Source organism: Bubalus kerabau, chromosome 4 (genome assembly GCF_029407905.1).
Source record: "Bubalus kerabau isolate K-KA32 ecotype Philippines breed swamp buffalo chromosome 4, PCC_UOA_SB_1v2, whole genome shotgun sequence".
Taxonomy (NCBI): Eukaryota; Metazoa; Chordata; class Mammalia; order Artiodactyla; family Bovidae; genus Bubalus; species Bubalus kerabau.
Genome location: NC_073627.1, coordinates 8,394,498 through 8,422,215, shown reverse-complemented (window position 1 = coordinate 8,422,215; position 27,718 = coordinate 8,394,498). Strand labels below are relative to the sequence as shown.

The 27,718-nt window shown below is 50.6% G+C and overlaps 1 protein-coding gene across 4 annotated transcripts in view; it reads right to left on the bottom strand.

The window, feature by feature from the left end:
• Positions 1-27,627, bottom strand: part of SAP30BP (SAP30 binding protein) — a 32,571-nt gene extending 4,944 nt beyond the window's left edge. The window contains exons 1-5 of one of the 4 annotated variants that reach the window (XM_055575151.1): positions 27,417-27,623; positions 26,017-26,126; positions 23,648-23,695; positions 6,867-6,909; positions 1,832-1,920 (exon numbers count right to left, since the gene is read on the bottom strand). In XM_055575151.1, coding sequence (XP_055431126.1) covers positions 1,832-1,920; positions 6,867-6,909; positions 23,648-23,695; positions 26,017-26,126; positions 27,417-27,522 — 396 coding nt within the window. In that variant the 5' untranslated portion in view covers positions 27,523-27,623. Of the gene's footprint in view, positions 1-1,831; positions 1,921-6,866; positions 6,910-23,647; positions 23,696-26,016; positions 26,127-27,416 lie in introns of all 4 variants that reach the window. The other 3 variants (XM_055575153.1, XM_055575152.1, XM_055575154.1) reach the window with 3 other exon arrangements.
• Between the last annotated feature and the right edge of the window lie 91 nt (positions 27,628-27,718).

The window sequence follows — 27,718 nt, the reverse complement described above, 5'->3', positions numbered from 1 at the left end:
AATTTTAACATGGGGTTAAGACCCAGGAGACCTGGGAAGGCAGGAGGAGAGGTGTCACAAGCCTCCCCAGTGTCCTCTGAGGGGAGGCTCACAGCTGGCCAGTCCTTGCCACTTTACCAAGAGACACTGCTGGGGGTCAAGAGCCAGTTTCTCATGCAGTCTCCCCTCAAGCTCTGCTCTGGCTCAATGGGAAACCAGAGAACCACCTGGCGGGGTCCAGGCCAGTGTCACAGGTCCTGAGGCCCACAAAGACGATGCCCGCAACAGATGGCATTAGGGCTGCCCGGGGAGTTGAAGAGGCCCCAGGAACCCAAGCCTCAGGGCCGGGCCACCTCGGAGGAGGAGCAGGCTTACCCAGCGAGGCTGGCACTGGCCCAGGGCAGGGTCTCTCGGCAGCCTCCCCAACTAGTGGCAGCTAAACACAGACTGTCCAGGAGGAAACCACTTGGGGTGCTCTTCACCTGCAAGAGGAGGTGGGCGGGGGGCAGGGCCTGAGCGAGGTCCTCTGGAACATCAGGAAAGGTGACCCACTGCTGTCAGGAGTCAAGACTGCCCAGGGGAAGCACTGAGCCGGGGAGAGAGGTCTGTAACACGTTTGCCAGGCAGAGAGAAGCCGAGCGCATGTCTCCATGTCCTTGCTCTGCGGGTGATGGAGGAAGGCCTTCCCGGAAGGCTCGGCAGGTGAGGCACCGCTGTATCTTACAGATGACTTCTCTGTGTGCCCTCGGGCATCAGGCGGGTTCTCCTATCTCAGGGGAACTAAAACCTCTGCTCACTGTCATGGTTTCTGCCACTAGCAGGATCTAAAAAGGAGAAACATTTTGATATTGAAGGCTGGGGCTGGCTATCTCTGCCTGGTGGCGGCTGGACTGTCCTTACAGGCTGCGGCTTGTTGCTGGAGTGTGAGTGACATGGGTCCGGGGGTGGGGTGGTATGTGGCGGCGGTGGGGAGACAACTCAGCAAAGGGAAGGGGTTTCCAGGAAGAGAAGGGCCAGTGTGCTGCAGCCCAGCCCCGCTCGACACCCACCCAGGTCGCCACATTCCCAGTCCCAGGCCCCATCGGTCACCCGTCCGTCAGCGTGTGTGAGGGCTAGCGGCGTAGCCAGAGGCCCCGCTCGGGGGCAGCCGTGGGGGTCTGCCCTACTGTCACAAGGTCCCCTTCAAAGGGGAACACGCAGAGGGACAAGGAGAAACCGCCACCGAGGCTGACAGGGAGGAGTAAGGCCAGCTGTTCCCTGAGGGCCTGCTCCCGAGGTGAGCGCACTCCACACTCCATCTCCGCAAGTCAGGGATCATCAGACAGGAAGCCAGTGAACCACCATTTCAGGAAAACGAGGACTGAAGCGCATGCATTTACACACGTGTGCATTTGCAGAGAAGGCAATGGCAACCCACTCCAGTGTTTCTGCCTGGAGAATCCCAGGGACGGGGGAGCCTGGTGGGCTGCTGTCTCTGGGGCTGCACAGAGTCGGACACGACTGAAGCGACTTAGCAGCAGCATTTGCATTCCTACTTGTTTCTTGAACATTCTGATGACCCCTCAGGTTCTTAGCCAAGTTCCTTCGGAGACATTCCCTGGGCTCAAGGATGCCCAGAACAGGCATGTTGTTTGCTCTGCTGGCAGTGTCCCGGGGCAGGCAGGGGCCCAGCTGAGGCTGCAGAGGCAGCCGGGGGTAGGGTGCCGGCTCCTGGGAGCAGCCTAAGCGAGGTCACCAGGACTGCAGGCTCCTTCCCACTTGGGCTGTTTCTTTTCCAGAAGCCGCTTAAAGTCAGACCCAGCCAGACACCCGCCCAGTCTGCACGGGCCTCAGCAGCTGAGTGTGCACGTACCTGTAAGTGGTTTGAGCACCGGCCAGGGGGCTCTGGAGGGATCTTGATCTCATCAGGTGACATGTTCCGGACTCTTTCAGAAAAGGAGGCTGCAGAGAGAACAGAGGAGTTCTGTGAGTGCGCGCGAGGGTCAGGGTGGGGGCCCGACATGGACAATAAAAAACCCTTCAAGACAAGAAAGGTACATAAAGTGTTTTCAAGGAGGGATCACACACTATAAAATGGCAAAACAGGGCACGCGGAGTGGCTCTCTGAGGGTGCATCTGAGTTGAACTTAAATGACCTGAAGGAGCCAGTAGGTGCAGTGGGGAAAGAAGTTCAGGCAGAGGGCGTGAGTGGCCACATCACAGCTGGGCCCGGAGGAAAGACTGTGTCCTGGGGGTGCTGGTGAGTGGGGTGCTGGGAGGTGGGAAGGGCAGACCCACGACCTGCAGCATCTGCCCCTTTCTCTGATGTCAATTCTCCCGTCATGGCCAATCGATTTCAAGCTACCAATGGGAAGTCATGAGCTCAGGGCTGGGAAGACACGCGCACACGGCTCTGCCTCCCACGGGCTCTGCTCCTGAAACACCCTCCCAAGATCCTGGGGACTCAGAGCTGCTTGGTGCTGTCCTTCCGTCTCAGGCTCTGCTACCCAGGGTCCACCAGAAGCTCAGGGTTCCCTGGGCTTCAGCACTCAGCATTCAAAACTGCTTGGTACATAAATGACATCTATTCAATACAAAACGACCTGCTGGTTATTAGCTTCGGGTCCTTCAGCAGTAAAGCAATCAACCCTCACTCGGTCCACTTCATTCCTGGGAACAAAAGGCCTGATTCTGAAGTGAAGACCCACAGCTCCCACGGGACCACTCCCCTGGCGATGCGCCCCTGCCCACCCACGTTTCTCTCTCCCTCCATTCCCCTCCCTGCTGCCTCCAGCCACCCTGGCAACTGCAGAGTCGTGCTCTGGATCACCCAGACAATGTGCTACTTGTTGTAAGATTCTGTCTGTGCTTTTTAAGACATTCGCTCATGAAAAGGACTATGCAATGAGCAAACAGCAGGCGGAGCAGGGTGGGGCAGGATGAAGGCAAAGAATGGACAACCCAGCACCACTAACACCCAGCAAGTACCCACTGGGCACCGACATGTGCCGGCCCTGGCGGGACTCTCTCAGCCCCCAAGTGGCCGCCTGGACTGCCAGTGGACGGCCGGGTGAGCCTTTCCCTTCTCTCCCGGGGCTGGATTAATATTTTCTTAGCAGATAAGGTGCTTTGATTTCTGCTTTGAGCTTCACTTCTCAGCTGCTGCCAAATGAGCCTGCACACACTGAGGCTGGAGCTCGAGCCCAGGGACCATCTCCCAACAAGGCTACATACATGTACCAATTCTCACTGTCGGAGGAGCCTCCCTGGATGTGCCCCAGAGCAGGGCGTCGGCATGTCATCCTGCTGTGGACCGAGACACCAGTGCGGTCTGGGAGCACGCTCCACCATGGGGCCACGTGCTTCTCTTTGCTCAGCCCCTTCTGTCTCCTGCCTCCTGAAGCAAGGGTGACACCTTGATCTCATCCCAACTTCCTCCTTCCTCCCAGCCCTGGGAGAGGCAGGAGTTCTAAGCTGGAGGCTCAAGCAGGCTGCAGAGGCTGGCTGAGAGTGGGATTACCTGGGCTGTGCTGGCTTTTGCGTTTCATAAGCATCAGCACCAAAAGCCAGGAAGGCCAGGGCAGGCTCTGGGTGCACAGCAGGGGGAGACGGCTTCCCTGGGGTGGGGAGTGTGTGTGTGCACGTGACAGAGAGACAAAGAGTGCCCTTTGGTATTTGCCAGGAAAGCCTTTTGGAAAAACAGGGTGTGACACTGTTGCCATTAGCAACCCAACCACCCAAGTGGTACAGTGTGACAGGGAGGGGAAGAGGTCCTCTCAAGCTCGTGGGCTAGAACTGGGCTGGGAACAAGAGAGTTCCTCTCTGGAACAACGGCGAATGAAGGCACACATTCAGGAAATGTGGTACAAGTTTCTCTTGCAGATTTCAGGAGCAATCTTCCTGCAACTCTGTCCTTCCTAAGTCTCAGAATGCATCTGAAGCAGAAGACATCAGACCCGCACACAGGGCTGCTGGAGCCGCCACAGAGCCTCAAATCAACCTCCCTGGAAACACACCAAGACGTGTGTCCAGGCCCTCGGGGGCAGCCCAGGTCTGTGGCTGCTCTGGGTCTGCTGGGGTGTTCTGGGCGGGCGCCGTACTCAGGCTCTGAGAAGCCTGCCATCAGCATGATTCACCCCGGGTGCACGCCCACCTCACAAAGCAGCGCAGGTATCCACAGCTGCCAGGCATGGATCTGCACAGGCGCGGCTCGTCAGCAGGGCGTGTGTAATGGCGGGAGTCAAGGCACGCCTGGTGGGTGCTGTGGGGCTGGAAGCAGGAGGCAGCGGAGTGTCTCTGCCTCACAAGAGACACAGAGAACTCAAATAGATGACCGCCCCAGGGCCACTGCTCCAGGACTGCCCACGGGGCACCTGGAGGGGAGGAGTGGGTGTCCACTCACCTCTGTCAAGCAGCTACAGTGCTGGGGAGCCCTTAGCCAGCTTCTCTGCTCCCCTTTGCGCCATTAAACCTGGGCCTGTCTACACAAGTGAAAATGCTGTCCACACCAGTGGAGCAACCTGAGTCCTCCATCCAGAGGCAAGGATGGAAGGCGCTGGGCCCAGGCAAAAGGGGGACAACCAGGGCACCATGAGCGGAAGCCACCCTGCAAGTCATCCACCACCTCCTCAGTGAGAAACGGGAACAGGAATCCAAACTATGAGGCTTCAAGTTTCACCTGTGTTTTCTATGGGAGAATGGATTCAAGAAACTGTGGTGTAACCCCACAATGAAATAATATTACCAATCAAAAAACAAAACAAAACAAAACTATGGATATGCTCAAAAACATGGAAGGGTCTCAAGAACATTATGGGAAATGAATAAGCCAGACAAAACAAACAAACAAACAAGGAGTCCATTTGTATTAATGGTTCTTGGGCAGGGGCAATTTTGCCTCCAAGTTGACATGTGGCAATGTCTAGAATCATTTTTCGGAGAAGGCAATGGCACCCCACTCCAGTACTCTTGTCTGGAAAATCCCATGGACGGAGGAGCCTGGTGGGCTTCAGTCCATGGGGTCGCTAAGAGTCGGACATGACTGAGCGACTTCACTTTGACTTTTCACTTTCATGCATTGGAGAAGGAAATGGCAACCCGCTCCAGTGTTCTTGCCTGGAGAATCCCAGGGACGGGGGAGCCTGGTGGGCTGCCGTCCGTGGGGTCGCACAGAGTCGGACACGACTGAAGCAACTTAGCAGCAGCAGCAGAGTCATTTTTCGTTGTCGTATTTGGCAGGGAGAGGAGACAGCTATTGGCCTCTAGTGGGCAGAGACCAAGGATGCTGCTAAATCACTGTACGACACACAGGCCAGGCCGCCACAGCAAAGAATTACCCAGCCGAAGATGCCAGCAGTGCTGAGGCCAACAAATAAACCAATTTATGAGAAACGCTAAAGAGACAAAACTATAGTGAAGAAAAGAGATCACTGCCTGCCTGAGGCCAGCGGACGAAACATGTGCAAGGGGATGGCACAGGGAACACTCTACAGTCACAGAGACGTCTTCGTCAGGACTGCGGTGGGGGTTCCACTCTATGTAAGCTGCCCCTCACAAAGCTGCTTTCAAACGGTGACAAGGAGAGGCAAAGTCAAAGCTGTTTATGGACGAGTTTAGGGCCGAGGTGGCTGAAGCCCACACACATTCCTGCCAAGCGAGCGCCGCTAGTAGGAGCCGAGAGCGCTGCCTGGCTGCGTTCCTGGGGGGCGGCTCCGCCCCACCCCGTCCTGCAGTGACAGCGAGGAGGCCGAGGCTGCAGTCCAGGGCCGGCCCCGCAGACCGCCTGCTCGGGGAAGGCCACGGGCTTCCCAGGGGGCTTGCTCTGCTCCCTCTGCCTGTGAAGCCAACTGCACTGCCCCTAGGGCACCATTTTCCCAAGATCAGGCTCTTTGGTTTTAGGAAAATTGGGTTTGTTTTTTTTTTTAATAGGAAAGACTCATACCCCATTCATCAGAAAACCCGGGGCTGAAGGGCAGAATCCCGCTGAGCATCTGGGCTTCTCCACATGGTCAAGGTCCTACTCAGTCTTTCCCTCAGGAGACAAACGTAACGAATGACGTTTAGGTCTTTCAGTCACGATAACCAGAATGGGTCCCCACCTGCCAACCCTGGTGAAGGCATCCTGTCCAGAAAAAGGACAGGTTGGAGGGGCTGCCGGATACAGCATTTCCAGCTTGGGGCTCCCCCGGGCAGGGCGAGTGAGCCACAAAGACGCCATCTGGGCGAGGGGAGCAGGAACCCCGCTTTGTGAGGATTAATGGAGCGGGCGGGAAGAGACGGGCAGTCTTGCCACGGACGGGGAGGGCCAACCCCCCACAACGTGAGGCTGGGCCAGGCCTCGGGGGAGCCCTGACAAAGTCCATGGCAGAAATGAAAGGAGTCGAGAGACCTCCTGAAAGGCTGAAGAGGCTGGGCTAACACGGGGCTGGGATGACACACGGGCCGCGTTCCAGAACCGTAACCGCCCTGGCCAGTTACACAAAGGGCCCCAGGCTCCAGGGCTGGGAGGCATGCTCCCTCCCGGGGACAGAGCAGCATGCCAGCAGAGGCCCAAGTTTGAGCCCTGAGCCCGTGAATACGCCAGCGGAGAGGCTCAGGGGGTCCAAGGCCGGAGGCCAGGCGCAGAGCACAAGGAGAACAAGCTCCCAGCTGGAGGGGCCCGAGTCCCTCTTGACGACACTGGCAACTGACCAAAGCTCCCTGAAACGCACCATAAATACAGTTTTCAAAGAACTGTTCTCTGGGTGTCTCACCCAGACGTCTTAGGAAATGCCAAAGGCCCTGAGAGTCAGAGTCCAGAGACAGGTTCATAGCTGAGCTGCTGCCTCGGTGGAAGCAGAGAGAAGCCACCTGGCTCTGGGTGAGGCTCAGAGACCTGCCCCTGGCACCTTCCACCCCAGGGTACTCACCAACTAATTCCTGGGGATCTCGTTTTTCTACTTCTGGGTTATCCTGCAAGGAAAAAGGAAAACACAAGCAGTAAGTGTGCGGCTCCCGACCCAGAGTCACTCTCCTTACTGACACCACTCAGGATTTTTTAGGAAGGAGAAAAGGTAGAAGCATTGCAAGGAACCCGGAGAGCGAGCTGACACTTTGGGGTTCCTGAGACCCTTGAACCTCCGAATATCCCTTCTTCCTTCATCAGAGCAGCCGGGATGCTCCAGCCACCTGCTTCAGTCTCTCCTCCATGGCCTCCAGCAGTGACCAGCACCCCCAATGCCAAGGAGAGCAACCAGCAGCCAGCCAGCCATCACCTGTAAACCTGGACCCTGCCCATGGCTCCCCTGGGCCTGGCCAGCCGCCCCAGCACACAGCACCTCCGCCAGGCGCCCAGGAAACAAGAGGTGGCTACAGAATCTCAAGACCAAAACGCAAAAGGCTATCTCCTCCCAAGAGATTTTTCTCACTTTCCGCTTCAGCAAAAAAGGGAGGCTTTATCACAAGGGGGCAGTTCACGGAACTGGGGGCGAGCAGGCAGCAGACCTTCAGGGAGTCACACACTGCCCTCAGGACAGCCCAGCACAAGGCGGCCTGGCTCTGTCTCCCAGCTCACCTGCTGGTTCTCTTCACACTAGCTCGGTCTCTCCAAAGAAAGCTCTCTCTGACCCTTCATGCGAGCCCCTGCCCCCAGCACCCACTTCCACGCCGTGTCCTCTGTTCTGGAGGTATACAGAGCCCTAGGGGCAAAGGTTTCTCATCAGACCACTCCGGATCTCACTGCTCAAAGTAAAGGCTTCCCTGCTGATCCAGTCGTTCCAATGCAGGGCACACAGGTTCAATCCCTGGTTGGGGAACTAAGACCCCCATGTGCCACGTGTCGTAGTGAGGAAAATCCAGTTCTGGCCATGCTCACATGGCTAGGCACCTACTTTCCTTGCTTCTGCTGCCCCAAACACACAATGGTAAAAACATACCTGTTCTCCCCATTTCTGGAGAAACTGAGCCCCTCAACACAGGTCGGGGTCTCAGGTGCCATGACATGGTAATGATCACAGCGGCAGAAGGTGTGCTCACAAGGCTGGATCTGTATCCCCTCTCTCTGGTCAGTGAGGGAGGAGATAAGACAGTAACGATCGTGGACCTGACGGGCACGTGGAGGCGGCTGGGCAGCACTGTGTATGCCACTCATACGATGCGACTTGACACCAAGGTGACGTCTCAGAAGGCAGGCACAGGGAGGCCACCAACCCCCCAGCCCCCAGGCTCTAAAACCAGAATAGCAGTTCTTAACCCCCTTCTCCAAAAAGTCCCTAGGATAGGCCAAAACTCCCTCATTCTTTGGAACACTGCAGCTATTCATTCGACCTGGACGGGCACAACGTCCAGGCCAGGCTGCTTAGCAACCCTGCCCCCAGTCACCCGCCCCCTGCCAATCAGGTGGGCAAAAAGCAGAGGCACCCCCAGAGGGCTGCCGAGCCAAATTCAGGTTGGTCATCAATCAGCTGCTCCACAGAGAGCGGGTCTCGGTGGGCCCCACAACGATCCCTTTGTAGCTGTGACTCTGGGGGAACCCATGCTAAAGAGTATGGCACGCTAGGCTGTAAAGGTCCTAATTCTCCCTCCAGGGGACAGCTGTCTGGGTGCTCATTGTGGGAAAACATCACTTGGCCACATCCGACCTCCCATCTGGGGCCATCTGGCTGGTCCCACAGGCCTGATGCATTAACTCTTCAAAGGCCTCCTAGGGCTTTTTCCCAAAGCGCTGCCCTGGGCCCTTTGGAGGCCAAAATGCAGAGCAGCAAGGAAGGAGGCAAGCCAGCCACGTGGGAATTCTGCTGTCTGCTCCGGGGACACAGGAAGTTAGTCACCAAACAAGTGAGGAGTCTCTTCAAAGGAGAAAGGACCTGTTCACACCACAAGCTCCTCGTAAGATTAAAAGGTGTGAGGCTCCTGGGCCTGCCTTTGCCTGGTGATGGGAGGTGGTGATGGGAGGTGGAGCGGGTGGGCAGAGGCGGAGATTCCTGTGTTTCACAAGGGCCTGGGCTGGCTTATCTGAGCTTTAGTTAGTCACAGCTTGGGGAGAAAAAGAGATGATGGGGCAAAATCACAAAGAGGAAGTCTTTTTTCTACTACCTTCAGGTTTTCCTTTTTTGAGCCGGCTCCTCATTTTCCCCCAGATTTATCTTTCTATACATGCTCCCCTCCCCAAATTAACCTGGTAGTTGGTTTCAATATGACAACTAGCCTCTGCTTTTCTACTCTCACGGCGTGCACCTCAAGTCCCATGAAACTGTGGCCCCTTATTTAATTCCAAACCAGCACCCCCAGAAAGAAGTTCTGCACCCTTGCCCCTTCCCAGCTGGAATCCAGCTCCACATTATCTGCAAGCGCATGGACCCAACTGCAAGCAAAGATTCTCCTGCCTTGAGACAACCCTAAAAGCCAAACACCTAACCGAGCTTCCGCAGGCTGGGAGCCACAAACCACGGCGAGGCTTTGGAGTCTGAGCTGCTCAGGTCCCCCACGTGCATCACAGGCGCCTGTGTGATTCCTAAGGCCCTGGAGAACCCAGCAACGGGACTCTGTGCCTCCTGGTGGCCACACCTTGTTACGCTTCAGCAGGGAATTCCTCTGCCCTCTGACGTGCACAAGTGGGTTGTGGGTCTGCTGAGCTCCTGGGCATGTGGCCTGGTACCAAAGTGCCCCTGAAGAAGAAAGCTGACGACCCAAGTGCTTCCAGATCCGAAAGGAGCCTGAACCCCCGCTGCCCCAGTGTGAGCCTGCAAAGGGCTGGACTACACCCCACAAGGACCTGGAGCCACGGCAACACATGTTCTTGGAATGGAGTTGGCTGCAGGACGTTAGGGGATGCTGAAGAAAGTCCAGCAAGGAAGGAGAGTCAGGGCATCCGGTGAGACCACTGAGGACAGGCGTCAAATACCCCAGAGATGCTTTTTAGAACCACTTATGCTCAATGGTCCATCGAGGCAACTTTCATCCAATGAAGCTGCTCTGAGGGCGAGGACGGGGCTCCACGTTCAACACAAAGACCCACAGGGACAGTCACACCTCAGATACCAGAAACTCAGCGCAAAAACAAACAAAGTGCCTAGGATAGTTATCTTGGAAGCCAGCCATGGTGTTAGAAAAAACAACTGATGAAGTATTTAAAAGGGCTATCTCCTTAGGAGACTGAAGGAAGGTTCACGCATTAAACTGCCAGCAGTTCAAGAAACCGGTTTGACAAAACCTGCTAGAGAGAGACTCGGTATATCCTTAAAGAGGCAGGAGGGGAGGAGAGGACATGAGCAAAAAGTAACAAAAACCCACTGTTCCTTTCCTTCCCCCAAAGCAGGGTTTCAGAAGGCTCACAGGAAGCCTGCCTTGACTTGTCGAATCCACCCTCCCTGGCCTCCAGGTGGATATTCCGTTGGCCACAGAAATGAACTCAGCCTAGAGATCCAGTTATCAGACAGATGACTGCGTCAGCCGGGAGGCATGAGTCCAGGTCTCCTGGACGTGACAGCACACGCCCCCTCAGACACCCCGGCGGGTGCTTTTCACCCAGTTCCTCAGGAAGGTGGAGACAGGGCGTCCTGCCTGGGACAGCGTCGCACATAGCAGTTCCTGGGGGAAAGACCAGGCAAACCTGGTTTCTGCCCTCCAGTTCAAGTCCTGTTAAGACACAGGAAAAACAAAGCAAAACAAAATCCGTATCGTCCCACGAAGCCAAGTGAGAAAGGAGGAAGGAGAACCCTGACGCCTCTTCTTCAGACCGTCTGCACCCCCTATTCTCCCAGGGCTTAAGTCCCTCTGACCAGGGTGTGAGGCGGCTGCCGTGGGCTGGGGCCGTCCCTGGAGGGCTGTGATCTGAACCTAATAATTTTGGTTTTGCAGTTAATCGTGTCTGAGACTTGGAAGAATCTAACAGCCCTGTGACAGGGGCCGCATTTTTAGGAATTACAGAATATGAGATGTGGTTCCCTCTGCAGAGAATATAAAACTCCAGCCACCAGCAAAACCGTGACCACAGCAGAGGAAGGAAGTGAAAACAACACGGCTCCATGACGCGGGACATGTGGCCACGTGAGCTGGAGGGTTTACTCAGCAGAGGAGCCACAGCTCCTGGTGGCGAGGATGGAGGTTTACAGCCAACACTTCATCAACCCTTCCGAGAGCCAGCCCCACAAAGTGCACTCGAAGCTCTGGGGTCCAACCTGAGACAAGGCAAGTTGGCAGCTGGATTCCGCCACATCCAAACTCTGCCTTTTCTCCCCACGTTCAGGAGCACTAGGCACAGAGAAAACCCTCTGAGCAGAGGGCAAAGGACAGCTGCGCCCCGCTCCAGGGGAAAGAATGTTCCAGACTAGGTTTTCTGGCCGATGATGAAACGCTGCATCTTAAAAGTAGGGGGCAGCTGGGGAGGCAGATCAGAGGAAACAAAGCCTCCCAAATCTTCTGTCCTCTCAGACCTGGGGCTCCCGAGCAGTTACAAAGCCCTGGTGACATTGCACTCCATGAGCAGAGATCCCACTCAAAAAGAACCCTCACTGTGGCCTGAGGCCCCAGGCACGCTCTGCTGGCCGTCGGCCTCCTCCCCTGCACCAGGGAAGGAAGCAGGCCTCCACCCCACCCCCATCTGGCCAACGAGAGGACACTTGCCCTGTTCTGTGCTCTGTCTTATATACCATTGTGTTCCCAGCACCTGCAACAGTCAGTGCCCGGCCCACAACAGGTGCTCAAACACTGATCTCACACACACACCCCCTCCCCTCCTCCACACACACACACACCCCCTCCCCTCCTCCCCACACATACACCCCCGCCCCTCCTCCCCGCCGCCACCCACGCCTAACCAGCCAGTGGTCAGTTTTTCTTCAGTCTAGTTTAGGGTTTCAAAGCAAACATCACCTGCAATGCTGAACCCCCAGACTCCAAACCTGTTAAAGTCCACAGGTAGTTTCAATGTGTGGACTCAACATCAGAAAGCAAGGCAGCGGAGGAGCTACAAGAGCAGAACTGCAATAAAGGTTGATACGGGGTAGGCAGGAAGGTGTGTGTGTGGCAGGGGCACGCACCAATACTGAATTTAAAACACCTTAAGTCTACCTTGTTGCTTCTGATCTGAATACAAAAAAAAAAAAAAAAAAAGAATTATTGTAAAGTTAATTCATTTATTTATTCCACAAATAACTTATCAAGCATTTATTATGTACCAGGCAATGGGCCAAACACTGGGCATGTGATCCGAACAAAACTCAGTCTTGGGGAATAATGTTAGGTATCATGCTAAGCACTTCAGTGAAAGATCTCATTTAATTCTCATGACAGCCTTGTGAACTTGTGGGCAGACAATCCTGCTGTTTCAAGAGCCAAGGAAGCCCCGAGAAGGCCCCTGAAGGCTTCAAGCTGACAGACAAACAAGGTTTTCTGTGACATGTGAGTCACTTCAGGATGCCCAGAAAGCAGCCATTCCAAATGGCTCCAAGCACCAGAATAAAATCATCGTGGTCTGACAGACAGTGTTGGGGGCATGGACTGAGAGGCAGGAACCGCAAGACTCAGCAGCAGTCACTGAACCCAGTGCCGCGTGGGGGCAGCCCCGAGGCGCAGACCCTTGGCAGGGGTTGCTTTACCTACACACCCAGGAGAGCCCAGAAGAAAGCCTGTCACCAGCACATTTCCTTCAGTTGTATCCTGATGGTCAGGATTGGGCCACTGCCACGGCAGGCTGCCTGCCTGCGGATGGAAACACTCAACTTATCAGAAAAATGGGCGGAAGCTGGTGGGGCCGTTTTGGATTCAATGGACTTGCCTTCACTCCCAGCTCACTGCTGGGAAGGCTCAGCTCCACAAAGAGAGGTTTCTACAGGAAAGGGTTAAACAGGCGTCTGCCAAGACAAACTAAGCCAGCTCCAGGGCTGGCCTTGGAGATGGAAGCAAAGGCAGGGAGGGGGAGAAGAACAGTCTCTCTGAAATCCTGGCTTCAGTAATGCCCCCATGGCTCCGCATGGCGCTAAGGCTCTGTCACGTGGAATCACCCAGACTTCATGTGAAGGCAAGCTCTGGCTGGAGCCACCTCCCAAGGGGAGACTATGCTGACTATTTCAAATGTAACCACAGATCTGATTCAAGACACATGAAGATGCAGAGGGGGGATTCTTTACCACTGAACCACCTGGGAAGCCCAATGTTGATACAAATGAGTAAAATCCTGTCAAACCCAGGAATCCTACAGTAGCATCTCAAGGGACATGGACTGAAGCAAGGAACAGAGGTGGGAAGTGCCGGATCCCTAAAGACAGGCAGCTTCCCCTCTACAACATAAATTTCGAAAAGCTACGTCCTCACTGGGGAAGGAGGCACCCAGCCACACCTTGGTTAGAAATCCGTGGCATGTGGCCCTGAAGGGAAGGAAGTCTGCTGGGGCCTGCGTGGCTGGTGGGCGGGTGGACCGGGCATGCAGCGGCTCCTTCTTGGATGCAGAACCGCGCAGGGGCAGGGTGGGGCTCCTGGGAGTCTCCGCTTCAGCTAAGCGGGGCAAGTGCAGTCAAGAAGGCCCTCCTGGCAGCGGTGGGACTGCCAGGATGGGGGGTGAGAGGGACAGTAATGGTCCTTCTTCCCTTTGCGGGAGATCACAACTCCCAGCAACCACAACGTTTCTCCTAGCGGTGTTTGGGCTACACATGTAGCCAAGCTGCCTTCCAAAGGCGGTGAGACAAAGGACCTACCTTGAGTTTTTTTCAGTCTGGACAAGAGAGCTATTTGCACAGCCTGCCCTGCCTCTGTCCCTCTGCCTGCTGCTCAGATCATCACCCAGATGGACTTGCAGACCCTAGCCTGGGGTGGGTGGGTTCTCCCTGGTGTGCAAATTCTGTCACTTACTCCGTGAAGACCACCTCCGCCTTGTTCAACAGCAGCCCAAAAGAAGGCCAAACGGCCACTCACTGTGGGGAGAGCAAGGCAATGCTGGTGGTAAATAGGCCTGGGTATTTTCAACAGTTCAAAGGCCAAATACAACAGCCAGAAGACAACACCAGATGGCTCACAAGCCAGGAATGGTCAAGGGCCATTTCCTTCTCTGCGCTTAGGTGAGTCACACTGTCTTGTTTTTTTCTAATCAGTACTTAAAAGGATCATGGGTCTGGAAGGCAGAACACGGGGGCAGCCAGGAAGTGAAAACCAAGATGGAGGGACCGAGCACACACCCTGCTCCTCACACCCTAGACAGAACGCACCAAACGCTAACACACGTCCATCAAGTCTTGTAACACCCCTGTAAGGCAGACTATCATCTCCATGCACAGAGGAGCAAACCGACGCGAAATACAATGAAGCAGTTTCTTGCCCATAAATGTCTACGTTGGAATTCAAACTCCAGCCTGACTGCAAAGCCTAGAAATACCATTTCCCAACTTCTTGCCTCCTCCCTTGAGACTAGGAGGCTGTGAATGGCCACAATTTCTATGAAACCCTTGCTTCAACCACTGGAAAAAGTGAAAGTGTTAGTTGTTCAGTTACGTCCAACTATTTGTGACCCCATGAACTAGAGACAGCCAGGCTGCTCTGTCCATGGAATGCTCCAGGCAAGAATACTGGAGTGGGTAGCCATTCCCTTCTCCAGGGGATCTTCCTGACCCAGGGATCGAACTTGGGTCTCCTCCTGGATTGCAGGCAAGATTCTTTACTATCTGAGCCACCCAACATTATTAAAGAGCCAGGAGGTGAAATTCCTCTCCAGGAATGACTCCACAGCAGGTCACAGGCAGACAGGTGTTACACCCTCCACTTAAGGAAAAGACGGCCAGATCTATTATCTTTTAACTATAATGATCAGGGGAAACAGCTCAAGAATTCATGGTGTCCCAGTGAGTAATGTCTGAGTTTACGTGAACGGAAGGGCAGGTCCTGAGGACTTAATCACCCACACACTGGGCGCTGCCACCCCATCCTTAGCCTGGAGATCTCCTGGGGGCTTACAGAAGAAACACTACTAAATCCTGAAGCCTACTGAGCCAGCCGCCCTTACGGGGTGAACAATCCCGCAGACTGCCAATGAGAACTTACATTTTAAAGAATGAATTATTTCTTGTGACTTGTGTGAAGAGCACGGCACATTTCCTGTCCATCAGGGCCTCTCACTGAAAAGAAATTGCCTATACAACACTTTAGTCAACAACTACAAAAATACTTTCATATTTTGCTATTCTGATGTGCCATTTCTGGATTTTATCTTAGCTGAATATATGAGAAGGACTAAGGGAACTGGTGTGAAAAAATGTTTTGCTACTGACTGGCATTACTACTAGGACAAAAGTTGGTGAATCTCAACCTCTTCATCATTCTCCATTTGTTGAAGGTATTTAGAAAATTATAAAAACAATCTTTCCTAAAGTAGTTTTATTGAGATACAAAACCCACCTGTAATTCTCAAGTGTAATTTTTCATTTATGTCATGCTATTATATAATTAGGTTTCCCAGGTGGCTCAGAGGTAAAAAATCCACCTGCCAGTGCAGAAGACGCAGGTTCGATCCCTGGGTTGGGAAGATTTCCTGGAGAAGGAAATGGCAACCCACTCCAGTATTCTTGCCTGAGAAACCCCATGGACAGAGGAGCCTGATGGACTACAGTCCATGGGGTTGCAAGAGTCAGACTAAAACAACATTAGAATTACCCAGACTACTGCAACACTGAAGATGTTTATAATACAAATGAGAACAAAACTGGATACAAAATAGTTAACCCTGTTACACTGCTGCCGCTAAGTCGCTTCAGTCGTGTCCGGCTCTGTGACCCCATAGACGGCAGCCCACCAGGCTCCCCCGTCCCTGGGATTCTCCATGCAAGAACACTGGAGCGGGGTGCCATTTCCTTCTCCGATGCGTTAAAGTGAAAAGTGAAAGTGAAGTCGCTCAGTCGTGTCCGACTCTTAGTGACCCCATGGACTGCCGCCTACCAGGCTCCTCCATCCATGGGATTTTCCAGGCAAGAGCACTGAATAGAAGAATAAAAACAGCTACACTGTCAGGATCGTGGTATTAGGTGATTTTTTTCTTTCATTAAATATTCAATCTTGCTATTATGATAGTCTGACAACAAAATATGTACAAAAACAAAACCCTGATAAGATAACCACCAGAAAAAGTGCCATATGACCCTTTCCATGTCAAAGACCTCTTTCAACTCTAACAAGATAACCTTTGCTCTCCCATCCTGAAAAAGAATTCTCAGTAGAACAATCCACAAGGGTGGATTCCCCAGAAGCTCACCAAGCAAAGGCACACAATGGCCCATCTCCGCTGGCTGCAAAAGGCCTATGCTTCCTCTGCCACCCCCACAACCTGTCTCTGGAGTATCCTTCAGGATGACTAGAACCCTATGCTGCTTGTTCGTGAAAAGTCTGGCATCTCCCTTTCTGATTCCAGAGCCCTAGAGGTACAGCCAACAGACCCAAAGCCCAGGGAGGAAAGCACTTTGCTCTGCACAGATCCTGCGGAAGCTGGCGCCTCTTTCCTTGCATGGTCACTAAGAGAATGCTGGCAGGCTCCTGAAGTTCTTCCTAGAATGGTGTCAACAAACTCCTGGGAAACAAGCTCTGTAGGCTGCTTTTGGCCTCCAGGCCTTTGATTCTGACATTTTCAAAGATCATTAATAATGCTGGGCTGGGGAGAAGCGGCTGGAGAGGACAGGAAGAGTGCGAGTTACTGAGTCAGTTCTGCCCTAGGCAAATCCTTCATCTCAATTCCAGGTCAATTAATAACACTTGGTGACCAGGACGCTGGTCCTTCTTGAGGGAGTTCAGGTGTGTACGTGCAGCCACTGAAGGCAGAAGCCCACTCACCCCACTGAGCCAGGCCTCCACCAAGCCCCACTGCTCTGAAACTCTGTGAGTATCCACCACCGCAGCGGCGCCACACTGCCAAACTGTCCCTCAAGGACCCCAGGAAGTGGCCGTGAAATTTACAAATTTCAAGGCAAACAGCAATTACTCGACATCTTGTCTGATACCACACTAATTTATGGGTTGTTTTTCCAATGTGACTACACTAAATTGTGGGACTTTCCAGGTGGCTCCGTGGTAAAGAACCCGACTGCCAGTGCAGGAGACGCAGGTTCAATCCCTGGGTTGGGAAGATTTCCTGGAGACAGAAACAGCAACCCACTCCAGTATCCTTGCCTGGGAAATCCCATGGACAGAGGAGCCTGGAGGTCTACAGTCACGAGTTAGCAGCCGAACAGAAACACACTAAATCATGAGGACGCTGATGCTGATTGTTTGGAGAACATTACTTACTGAACAGAACTGTTAGGTTATTTCTTTTGGCCTAGGAGTTCTGTGAAAAATTCCTGTGACACCAAGGATGCTGTGAACTGAGAAACTATAGTAACTTCTGACCTCCAGGATGGGGACGCGGAATCAGGCTGCCAAGCATTGCTTAAAACTCCATCTTAGGCTGAGAAAGAACACATCCCTACACGTTCTCCCCTATCGCTGCCACCACCACCTGGTATCACAGCCCTGACTCAGACGTGCCCCGAGTGGTTGAAGTTTGCCTGTTGGCCCACGACTGGACGGAAGCCACACCAGCACTCAACCCAGGTCTTCCGACTCCAAACCCACTAGGCTGGCTCTGGGTTGTGAATTCCTCATTTTTGCACTACTTTTGGGGTTTGAAGGATTATTGTAATGCTTTCTCTGAACTGGGGTTGTTCACGCCTTTTAAAAAATGCTGGAACAATTTTTTCCCCCACCCAATGTCACCTTCTTGACCCAGAAACACTATTTTGTTTTGACAGATGTTTGCTCCTTGGGCTTGGAGGATTCCTTCCCTGGGTCAAAGCCTGGACCAGCGCACCTCGCCCCGCAATGGGAGGCTGGGCCTCCCAGTGAGTTGCCCACAGGCTGCTCCAGCTCACCTGTGCCAGCTCATCAGTGCCCGTGTTTTGTTTGCAGAGGAAGAGAGTGTGTGTCAGGGACAGTGGGTTGAGTGGAAATACCTTTATCTACAGGAACAGTGGGAGTGGGGAAAAAAGATAAACAAGGGGAAAAGTTCCAGGGCAACTGAGGTAAAACAAGGACAAAGGAGGGTGGTGAAAGGGAAGCTCGTGGGCCAAGGGCAAACAGATGGAGGAAGCACTTGAGCTTTGGGGGCCCATCCCTGCGGTGAGGAGCCAGACAGAGGGCTGCCCCGCCCAGTCTGCCTCTGTCCAGGACAGCAGCGCCACCTTCTGTTCAGTAACCGGAACACCTGAGTCTGGCTGCTTGTTGAGGCGAGGTGAGAACAAGACCTGATGGAACAGAAGTGCCCGGCATCCTATTCCTGCGGGACACTCTGCCACCTCCTCTAAGCCCCTCTTCTCTGGTTTAGGGCCAACCCCAGGGCCTGATCCCTGCCACCCTGGGCTGATGGATCAGGAACACAGGCTCCCTATGTGGGCGGAGTAGGGGGGTGGGGGCAGTGGGGCCTGGAGTTCTCATTTCTTCCTCAAACTCCCAAATATGGGACTCTGCACTCATAGGTCAGAGAAGGCAGTGGCGCCCCACTCCAGTACTCTTGCCTGGAAAATCCCATGGGCGGAGGGGCCTGGTGGGCTGCAGTCCATGGGGTTGCTAAGAGTCGGACACGACTTCACTTTCACTTTTCACTTTCATGCATTGGAGAAGGAAATGGCAACCCACTCCAGTGTTCTTGCCTAGAGAATCCCAGGGACGGGGGAGCCTGGTGGGCTGCTGTCTATGGGGTTGCACAGAGTTGGACACGACTGAAGCAACTTAGCAGCAGCAGCACTCATAGGTAACCCCAAACATCAGCGGGATAAAAATGAGGGCCGTTTCCAGTCTCCGTATTCTACTTTTGTACTCCCCAAAGTCAATAGATAATAAATTGGGAAAATGCACAACTTTGCTTATCCACAATGCCAAGTCCTTTCCAAAGAAGCACCTTGGGGGTTTACTCCAACTCCAACCCTCACATTTCTTTCAGAACACTGGTGACTAGTGGTTTCATAAAAGGCCCAGAAACAGAGTTCACTACCTCCTGAAGCAGCTTGACCCACTTTTGGCCTGAGAAGACGGGCAGTTCTTTGTTCAGTTCAGTCGCTCAGTCTTGTCTGACTCTTTGCAACCCCATGGACTGCAGCATGCCAGGCCTCCTTGTTCATCTCCAACTCCAGGAGTTTACTCAAATTCATGTCCATTGAGTCAGTGATGCCATCCAACCATCTCATCCTCTGTGGTCCCCCTCTCCTCCCGCCTTCAATCTTTCCCAGCATCATGGTCTTCAAATGAGTGAGTTCTTCACATCAGCTTCAGCATCAGTCCTTCCAATGAATATTCAGGACTGATTACCTTTAGGATGAAGTGGTTGGATCTCCCTGCAGTCCAAGGAACTCTCAAGAGTCTTCTCCGACACCACAGTTCAAAAACATCAATTCTTCGGTGCTCAGCTTTCTTTATGGTCCAACTCTCACATCCATACATGACTACTGAAAAAACCATAGCTTTGACTAGATGAACCTTTGTTGACAAAGTAACGTCTCTGCTTTTTAATATGCTGTCTAGGTTAGTCATGACTTTTCTTCCAAGGAGTAAGCGTCTTTTAATTTCATGGGTGCAGTCACCATCTGCAGTGATTTTGGAGCCCCAAAAAATAAAGTCTGACACTGTTTCCACTGTTTCCCCATCTATTTCCCATGAAGTGATGGGACCGGATGCCATGATCTTAGTTTTCTGAATGTTGAGCTTTAAGCCAACTTTTTCACTCTCCTCTTTCACTTTCATCAAGACGCTTTTTAGTTCCTCTTCACTTTCTGCCATAAGGGTGGAGTCATCTGCATATCTGAGATTATTGATATTTCTCCTGGCAATCTTAAATCCAGCTTGTGCTTCATTCAGTACAGCATTTCTCATGATGTACTCTGCATAAAAGTTAAATAAGCAGGGTGACAATATACAGCCTTGACGTACTCCTTTCCCGATTTGGAACCAGTCTGCTGTTTCACGTCCAGTTTTAACTGTTGCTTCCTGACCTGCATACAGATTTCTCAAAAGGCGGGTCAGGTGGTCTGGTATTCCCATCTCTTTAAGAATTTTCCACAGTTTATTGTGATCCACACAGTCAAAGGCTTTGGCACAGTCAATAAAGCAGATGTTTTTCTAGAACTCTTGCTTTTTCGATGATCCAACGGATGTTGGCAATTTGATCTCTGTTCCTCTGCCTTTTCTAAATCCAGCTTGAACACTTGGAAGTTCACGGTTCATGTATTGCTGAAGCCTGGCCTGGAGAATTTTGATCATTACTTTACTAACGTGTGAGATGAGTGCAACTGTGCAGTAGTTTGAGCATCCTTTGGCACTGCCTTTCTTTGGGATTGGAATGAAAACTGACCTTTTCCAGTCCTGTGGCCACCGCTGAGTTTTCCAAATTTGCTGGCATATTGAGTGCAGCACTTTCACAGAATCATCTTTTAGGATCTGAAATAGCCCACCTGGAATTCTATCACCTCCACTAGCTTTGTTCGCCGTGATGCTTCCTAAGGCCCACTTGACTTCATTATGTGAAGGCAAACATCTTCACTGCATTCCTTGAGTTCCGCATGGGGCTGCCACCTCCCTGCCCTCAAACAGACAGAACTTCCAGCGATGCCCTGGTCTTTCCTCTCCCAGCTCCTTAACTTTCTCCACCTGACGTCATTTTAAGTCCCCTTACCTCTGCTCTCCTCAGAGCACACTCCGGTTTAAAATGCGGCTTCCAAAATCCCAAAACAAGCCCAGTGACACGTGTGGCCGGCCTGGGAAGCGAGCCAAGGGGGTGCTGGTCGTCACAACTAACGACTGAAAGCTAAGTGTCTGTTACATTTCGTTAATCCTCATGAAACAGACAAGGCAGATTTGATGATGCAGGTTTATCATCCTTGGGATGCTCTGCTGCCCTCAACATGGCTCAAGACCCCCATGAGGCTAGCAGCCAATGGACATGCAGAGGGCAATGAAAGCAGCTATCAGTTAACTAACATTACCCACCCAAGATTTTTGGTTTTGAACAACAGTGGTTCTCAGAGTTGATCTGTGGACCCCTGGGGGTCTACAGGGTCAAAACTCCTTTGTAGAATACTTAGTAAGATATACATTTGCCCTTTTCACTGTTACAGGACTTCCCTGGTGGCTCAGATGGTAAAGCGTCTGCCTACAATGCAGGAGACCCGAGTTCAATCCCTGGGTCAGGAAGATCTCCTGGAGAAGGAAATGGCAACCCACTCCATTATTCTTGCCTGGAAAATCCCTTGGATGGAGGCGCCTGGTAGGCTACAGTCCATGGGGTCACAAAGAGTCCGACATGACTGAGCCACTTCACTTTCACTGTTACGTTTACAGAAGTAACAATGTAACTTGTTGGCCCTTTAGAATAAACTGAAGCAGCAGCACAGATTTAGCAGTAGTTAAATATTGGTTTAAAAAAAAAAAGTCAATTTCACTTAGGAATATCCCTGGTGAAGCATTAAAAATGATTAACCTTGATCCTTGTCTTCTCTGAGTTCTTTTTTTTTTTTTTTTTAACATTTTGTGTGACTGGGTTACAAGCTGAACAAGCTGCTTTCTTCATGGAACATCATTTTTGCTTGAAAAAGTAACTGACAAACTAGTTATTCAGACTTACGAAGCTGGCAGGCATTTTCTTAAAGACTAAATCTGTCACTCATGGTTATTTACTGGCGATAAGATTCAAATTCTCTAGCAAGACGAGAATCTGAGAAAATACCTACTTCCCACTGTGAGCATGACCGCTTTCTGATATTTATTGACTCATCTAATGAGATCAGTAATGTTGTTAATAAGCATTTTTTTGGACACCGTAGAACAAAATGTGTCAACACTTAGGGGGCCCACATAATGCAGTGAGCCGACACTGTCCAAATCACCAGTGTCTGATGATGTGATATCAAGTAGGAGAAAAAGAGGCATTTATAGTGGAAGAGACCCAAGGATTTTAACGCAGCCGAGAATGAACAGTTCATTGATAAGGATTCACATTCCGGTCGCAACCAACCTTTAGGAAACTACCGTCTGCTGCGTTTTGATGACGCGTCAGAGGACACCCACAAGGACTTGTAGGGCTACCAGAATACTCTTTTCCAATGACCTGCCTGCCGCAAGCCAGAGTTTCCTCAAATTCTTCAACCAAAACAACATAATGCAACAGACCGAACACAGAAGCAGCTATAAGAACCTATTAACAGCTGTCTATTCAACTAGACATTAGACATTAAGGAGACTTGTAAAATAATACCATGTTTTGTTCTTTTTTTTGGTGATAATTTCTCATAAAAATGTTATTTATGTTAGTATATAATAGGTATGTTATTTTAAAATTAAAAAAATATATTTAAAACCTCAAAAGATAAAACCAAAATGAACAGAAGTTCTTTGGGATTCTTGCTTTTGACTGTGTAAAGAAACCAAATTGAGGGGTGGGTGGGAGGTTCGAGAGGGAGGGGATATATGTACACTTGTAGCTAATTCACAATGTTGTACAGCATAAAGTAACACAACACTGTAAAACAATTATTCTCCAATTAAAAAAAAACTTTTGAAAAGTGCTATAATTAAAAGCAGATCTTAAAAAGCCAACGTAGGAAGGAGGGCCATCTAGTGGAAAAGAGAGTTATGACATCAACTCATTTGCTAACAAAATAAATGACATCTCCAGTGACACAACCTAACACTAGAAACTTCACATACTTAAGGCAGAAATATGCAAAAGTAATGGTTTGAAAAGCAAAAGTATTGTTAAATATTGACCAAAATAAAACTTAAATGTGACAGAAAAATTCCAGAAGAGGGAGGGGTGGGAGGGGTTTGAGGTGGAGACTAAGACCTGGAATACAGTGTGATGCCAGCTTAGGCAGAGGAGGAAGCTGGGGCAGGACGAAGCACAGGGAACACACAAAACTCATGCTGGGGACCGTTTCTAGTCCTTGGAGATGCCATGAGGACTCGGTCTTCCTGCCCCACCCCCGGGGCCTCTGCTGGCCACTGGGGACCAGAGGACGTCTGAGCTGGTGGAGCTCAGTCTGGTTCCGATGCTCACCCTCCACGAGAACTGCGTTGGGTCACCCTGAAGGCTGGGTTTTGTGTTGATCTCCAAGGGCTCCCTAACCTGGGGGATGGGGGTGGGCTGTGTGTATGTGTCTTAACCTTTATCACAATGGGGTCAAAGATATGTGAATTACTCTTAGCTGCTACTGGGATGAAAAATAAGAAATGACCATGCTGTTTCAAAACAAACCACTCTGTATGGTTTACTGGAGAGTGGAAGGGCACTAGCTTGGAAAAACAAGGCTTAGGCTCAACATCCCCAATAGCTGGAAGAGGTCTCATTTTGTCTGGCCCTCTATGGCCCTTCTTCACGTCTGGACAACTAAAGAGAACCCACAGTGCACGAGGCAGCCCTTGTGGTTTCCTGATTCTAAAAACATTCCTACACCTAACCCACCTGCAGGGGCACAAAGCCCACCTGGATTTAGAGAACAGGTAGGGGACTGCAAATTAAGCTGCCTCAAGACAGTCCAGGGTGGTCTCCAGTTCTCTTAAAGCTGGGTTGATCCCCACCCCACCCCCCACCCCCCAATTACACTGGTTACACGGTATGTTCGTGGGACAGATCTGGAACCAGACATATGAACTGAGCCATGATGTTAAAAGTGCCTTGTTCATATCCAGCCACCCCACCACAGCCAACACCAAATACCTTTGGGTCATCAGCCTCAGGTTTTTCAGTCTCTGAATCGTCATCTTCCTACAAGACAAAGAATTTAGAGGATTAAGCTTAAAGGAGTGGGCCTGAGGTTCTCACATGCACAACTAGGGTATGGAGCACATGTACCCAGCCTGGCTCGTCCCACCAAGAATCCCTCCCCTACCACATGACCCAGGCTCCAGAGAAAGAGGAGGGGAAAAAGAGATGTTCTGGGTAGGAAAAACAGAACATCAGCCGCTCAGAGTCCTTACTCCAGCAGGGCCATAGTCTATGTCAATGAAAATGCCTGAGATTCAAGACTACACACACAAAAACAGAGAAAGGTTGCAATACACTTGAGAAAAGAAGATCAGGCCCCACAGGATAAAGCAGGCATGGAGTTGCCAATGAAATACCCATGATTTCAAAGTACAGAAATCTTTTTTCCCTTCTTTGCCTTTCATGTACACAAAGACATCAGACTTCGAGCTCCCGTGACAGCATTCACCTCCCTGAGTGCCATGACCCTTCACCCCAACGCTATACCCAAGCACGTCAACCCAGCAACATCTGCACAACAGCATGAACAGTAGGAAGGCAGGTATAAAATGACAGGGCAAGTGATCTGGGAAAGGCAGGACTGTTCTGGGACCCAGCTGAGGGGACCCCGCCTCCATCCAGGCTTTTGGAGAACTAACCCATTCTAGGCAGCCTTGTTCCTTATCCAAATGGCCTGCCTGACACGGAGCACCATGTGGGCATGACATTTTGCAATGCGTGCCCCGGCCTCACACAAGCTAGTCCACCATTCCACTGAAACCCAATGAAGGTCAAAGATCAGCTACCCTGTCAGGCAGCTGTCTCCCGTGTTCTGTTCCACCATGAGTACACCCCAATGCACGGGAACTGTAATTTCACATCCAATGGAAAGTTTCATTTGAAACTGATGTTTTCAATCACTCTAAATGCCCCCCTCCCCATATGAAAGAGCACACCAGATGTGAATATAACCACCACCTGAGAGACTTCAACTAGCCTGATGGTTTTGAGACTGAATTGTTCTGCAAGGTGTCAAGAGAGCCACAGCTTTTAAATACAATCTGCTGCGAATGAAACCCATCAGGCTAAACAATCAGAGATGTAGCTCAGCTAGATACAGTCACATTTTCGAAGGTCTATATTAGGACTGGATGCGAGGATTTTACCAAAATGTGAAATAAAGCTTAAATATGGTGAAAATTCTATGCAAAGTAAATGCAGAAGAACACCTCAAAAACACACATCATGTAAATTTGCTGAAGGAAATAGTTACTGGATGTTAAGCCAGTATGTACTCACTTAAGAACAGTCAGGAAAATGAAACAACTTACAAAGCTTTTCTAAACAATTTTAGTCAATTCTGAATTATTAGCAATAATGGGGGAGGGGATACCTCAAGGGATAAAAATATCTTCCAAAAGAACAGAATATACAAAACGCATTTTTGTTTAATTTGTAAAGCATTTTAACTCTTAACGTTTATGTAGCAATGCATAACATTTTCAAACAAATAATACAGAACATTCAGTTCAGTTGCTCAGTCATGTCCGACTCTTTGCGACCCCATGGACAGCAGATGCCAGGCTTCCCTGTCCATCACCAATTTATTAGGTGTTTTAATTAAAGCTGTTGCTAACCAACCAGATTTTATATTGAGATACAAGTTTGTATGTCTGTGTTAAGCACCAGTCTGAATCCTTGTTTTTCTCTAGACTTAAGTTCTCCAAACTTTTAAATTTTAGGTGACAGTGTATCTAAAGTCTTTCTGGTTAAATTAAGATGCAAGTTCTCTTTTCTTTGCTAGTCAGCACATACTAAACTTTAAGCAAGATTTGATGATCAAGAACACTCTGATAAAAAGTGCCAAGTAGAACATCAAGAAAGGATTTAATAAATATCAAATCACAAATAACGGTACTTCCCAGTCTTTTTAATAAACTGAAAGATTTGAATGAGCCCCAACCAAGATTACAAATAATACAGAATTGACTGCAGATATAAATGATACATGAATTGGGATGAATGCACTGTTTCAAATGGAATAAATTATCTAAACAGGGAAACCCAACATAAAACACCTATTGATATCTGGGTTAAATAAAATTGTCCACTATTGTTGCCCCCAAGTTTCAATACAAAGGTTAATACAAAATGGTTCAGGTGAAAAAAATTAGATTTTCAAAGAGAACTACGGATATCCAATCCAATTTTCTCAACTGATACCAAACACACCAAAAAAGCGGGGGAGGGGGAAATGGAACACTGTTGGTACAGGTCAGAAAGTTTCTGACAAATGAAATGATGCTTTGAGCAGCTGTGGATTTGGGAATAGATTTACCTACCGAAGGTTTGCTGTTCTCATCCTCCTCCTCTTCATAACCATCTTCATCACCCGCAAGGCGAGAAAAGTCATCGTCTCCATAGGCTTTGGATACCAATCCGCCTTTCTCGTCTTAAACAGAAGAGAAAAATAAGATGAATGGGGAAAAGAATGGAGAAAAACACTTGAGTAATTTGAGTAGCCAGGACTATCTCTGAAGAGACAAGGAAAACCTAAATCTCATGTAAGTGACCACTGGCCCAGATTCTGTTTTGGGGAAGACTACAAAATTTAGTGTATGAATTCATTAAAAGAACAGGAAAGAAAGCCAAGTAATATTAAATTTCATTTTCAATGCTTCCAATCCACCTATGCAAACTGAAGCATACTTTTCTCTGAACCATTATATCGCGTTGTTTAAGCCCCTCTTTTGATCTGCCTATGTCTACTTTGTATAATAGGCACCAATGAAGTAGTCTTCTCATACAAGACGAGGATTCTGTCATCATCATTTTTGTGAGTCCTCCCCTAGGAACTGGACCTTAAAACAGGGGTGCCTTGAGAGGTTCCCAATCATATCTACTTAAGAAACAAAATCTTTTTCTATGTTTAAAACAAAAACACCACCCCCCCCACGAACAATGCAAATTACTGGGAAACCAGCAGAGAACTTCCAGACAGGCCAAGACCACTTGCACTGAGAAGCTAACAGTCCAAGCCCCTCCATCACTTCCCGATGAGGAAACAAAGGTTCAAATATGTTGGGTAACTTGCTGCCTCTCTTCACTCCCATATAAATCTGTTCCCACTTCTTACGACTGTTATTCTCAATGTGAGTACGGTAACAAAACACTGATGGGCTTTAAACAACTCACAAACTAACGGAATCGCCAAGAAGCCTTGGAAGGATCACAAATGCTCAGATCCTTCCCCAGATCTACTGAATTAAGACTCTTCTCGCGGTGGAGACCGGAGGTACAAAGCTCCAAGATATGTCTAGGGCATAATTAAAAGGTTCGCTCTTCCCCACAAACAAGCCCGGAGAAAACAGGTTAGTGGTTCAGTAGCCTTGGATCCTCTCTCCCCTTTGTCTATCCTTCTGCCCAGCACGGAGACTTTCAGTAAATTACGGAAGGATAATCCAATCAACGGAAGCCTCTCTCCCCTTTGTCCATCCTTCTGCCCAGCACCATGCCCAGCACGGAGACTTTCAGTAAATTACGGAAGGATAATCCAATCAACGGAAGGAGACGGTCCATTCGTGCTACAGAGCATACAACGCTCGGTCTAGCCCAGGACCCTGAGTGCCCTTTAGGGCTCCGGGGCCCGATACTTGGGATACAATGACCATCTCTTTCCCTCCCGCCGGCTAGGGGAGCAGTAACCTGATTCTCCCTTTCCACTTCCCTTCTCGGGCCTCACCAGCCGCGCTGCCTGCCGTTTCAACTCCAGCCTCTCCGTCAGACTCGGCCTCTGAATCTTCATCGTAAACTGCCAGAGACGACAGAACATTCTTCTTCCCCGCCATCTTATTTCCACAGCCCCGGCGTGGCTCACTTCTATGACTCCGAAGTGCCGACTTCCGCGCAGAAAGGCGACTTCTTCCGGATCCCAGGAGACCCCGCGCCCCTTCCAGACCGAGAACCAATCAAAACGGCTCTTTCAGCGCTTGGCTCCGCCCCTCGTGCCAACGCTTGCATAACGTCATCACTGCGCGACGGACA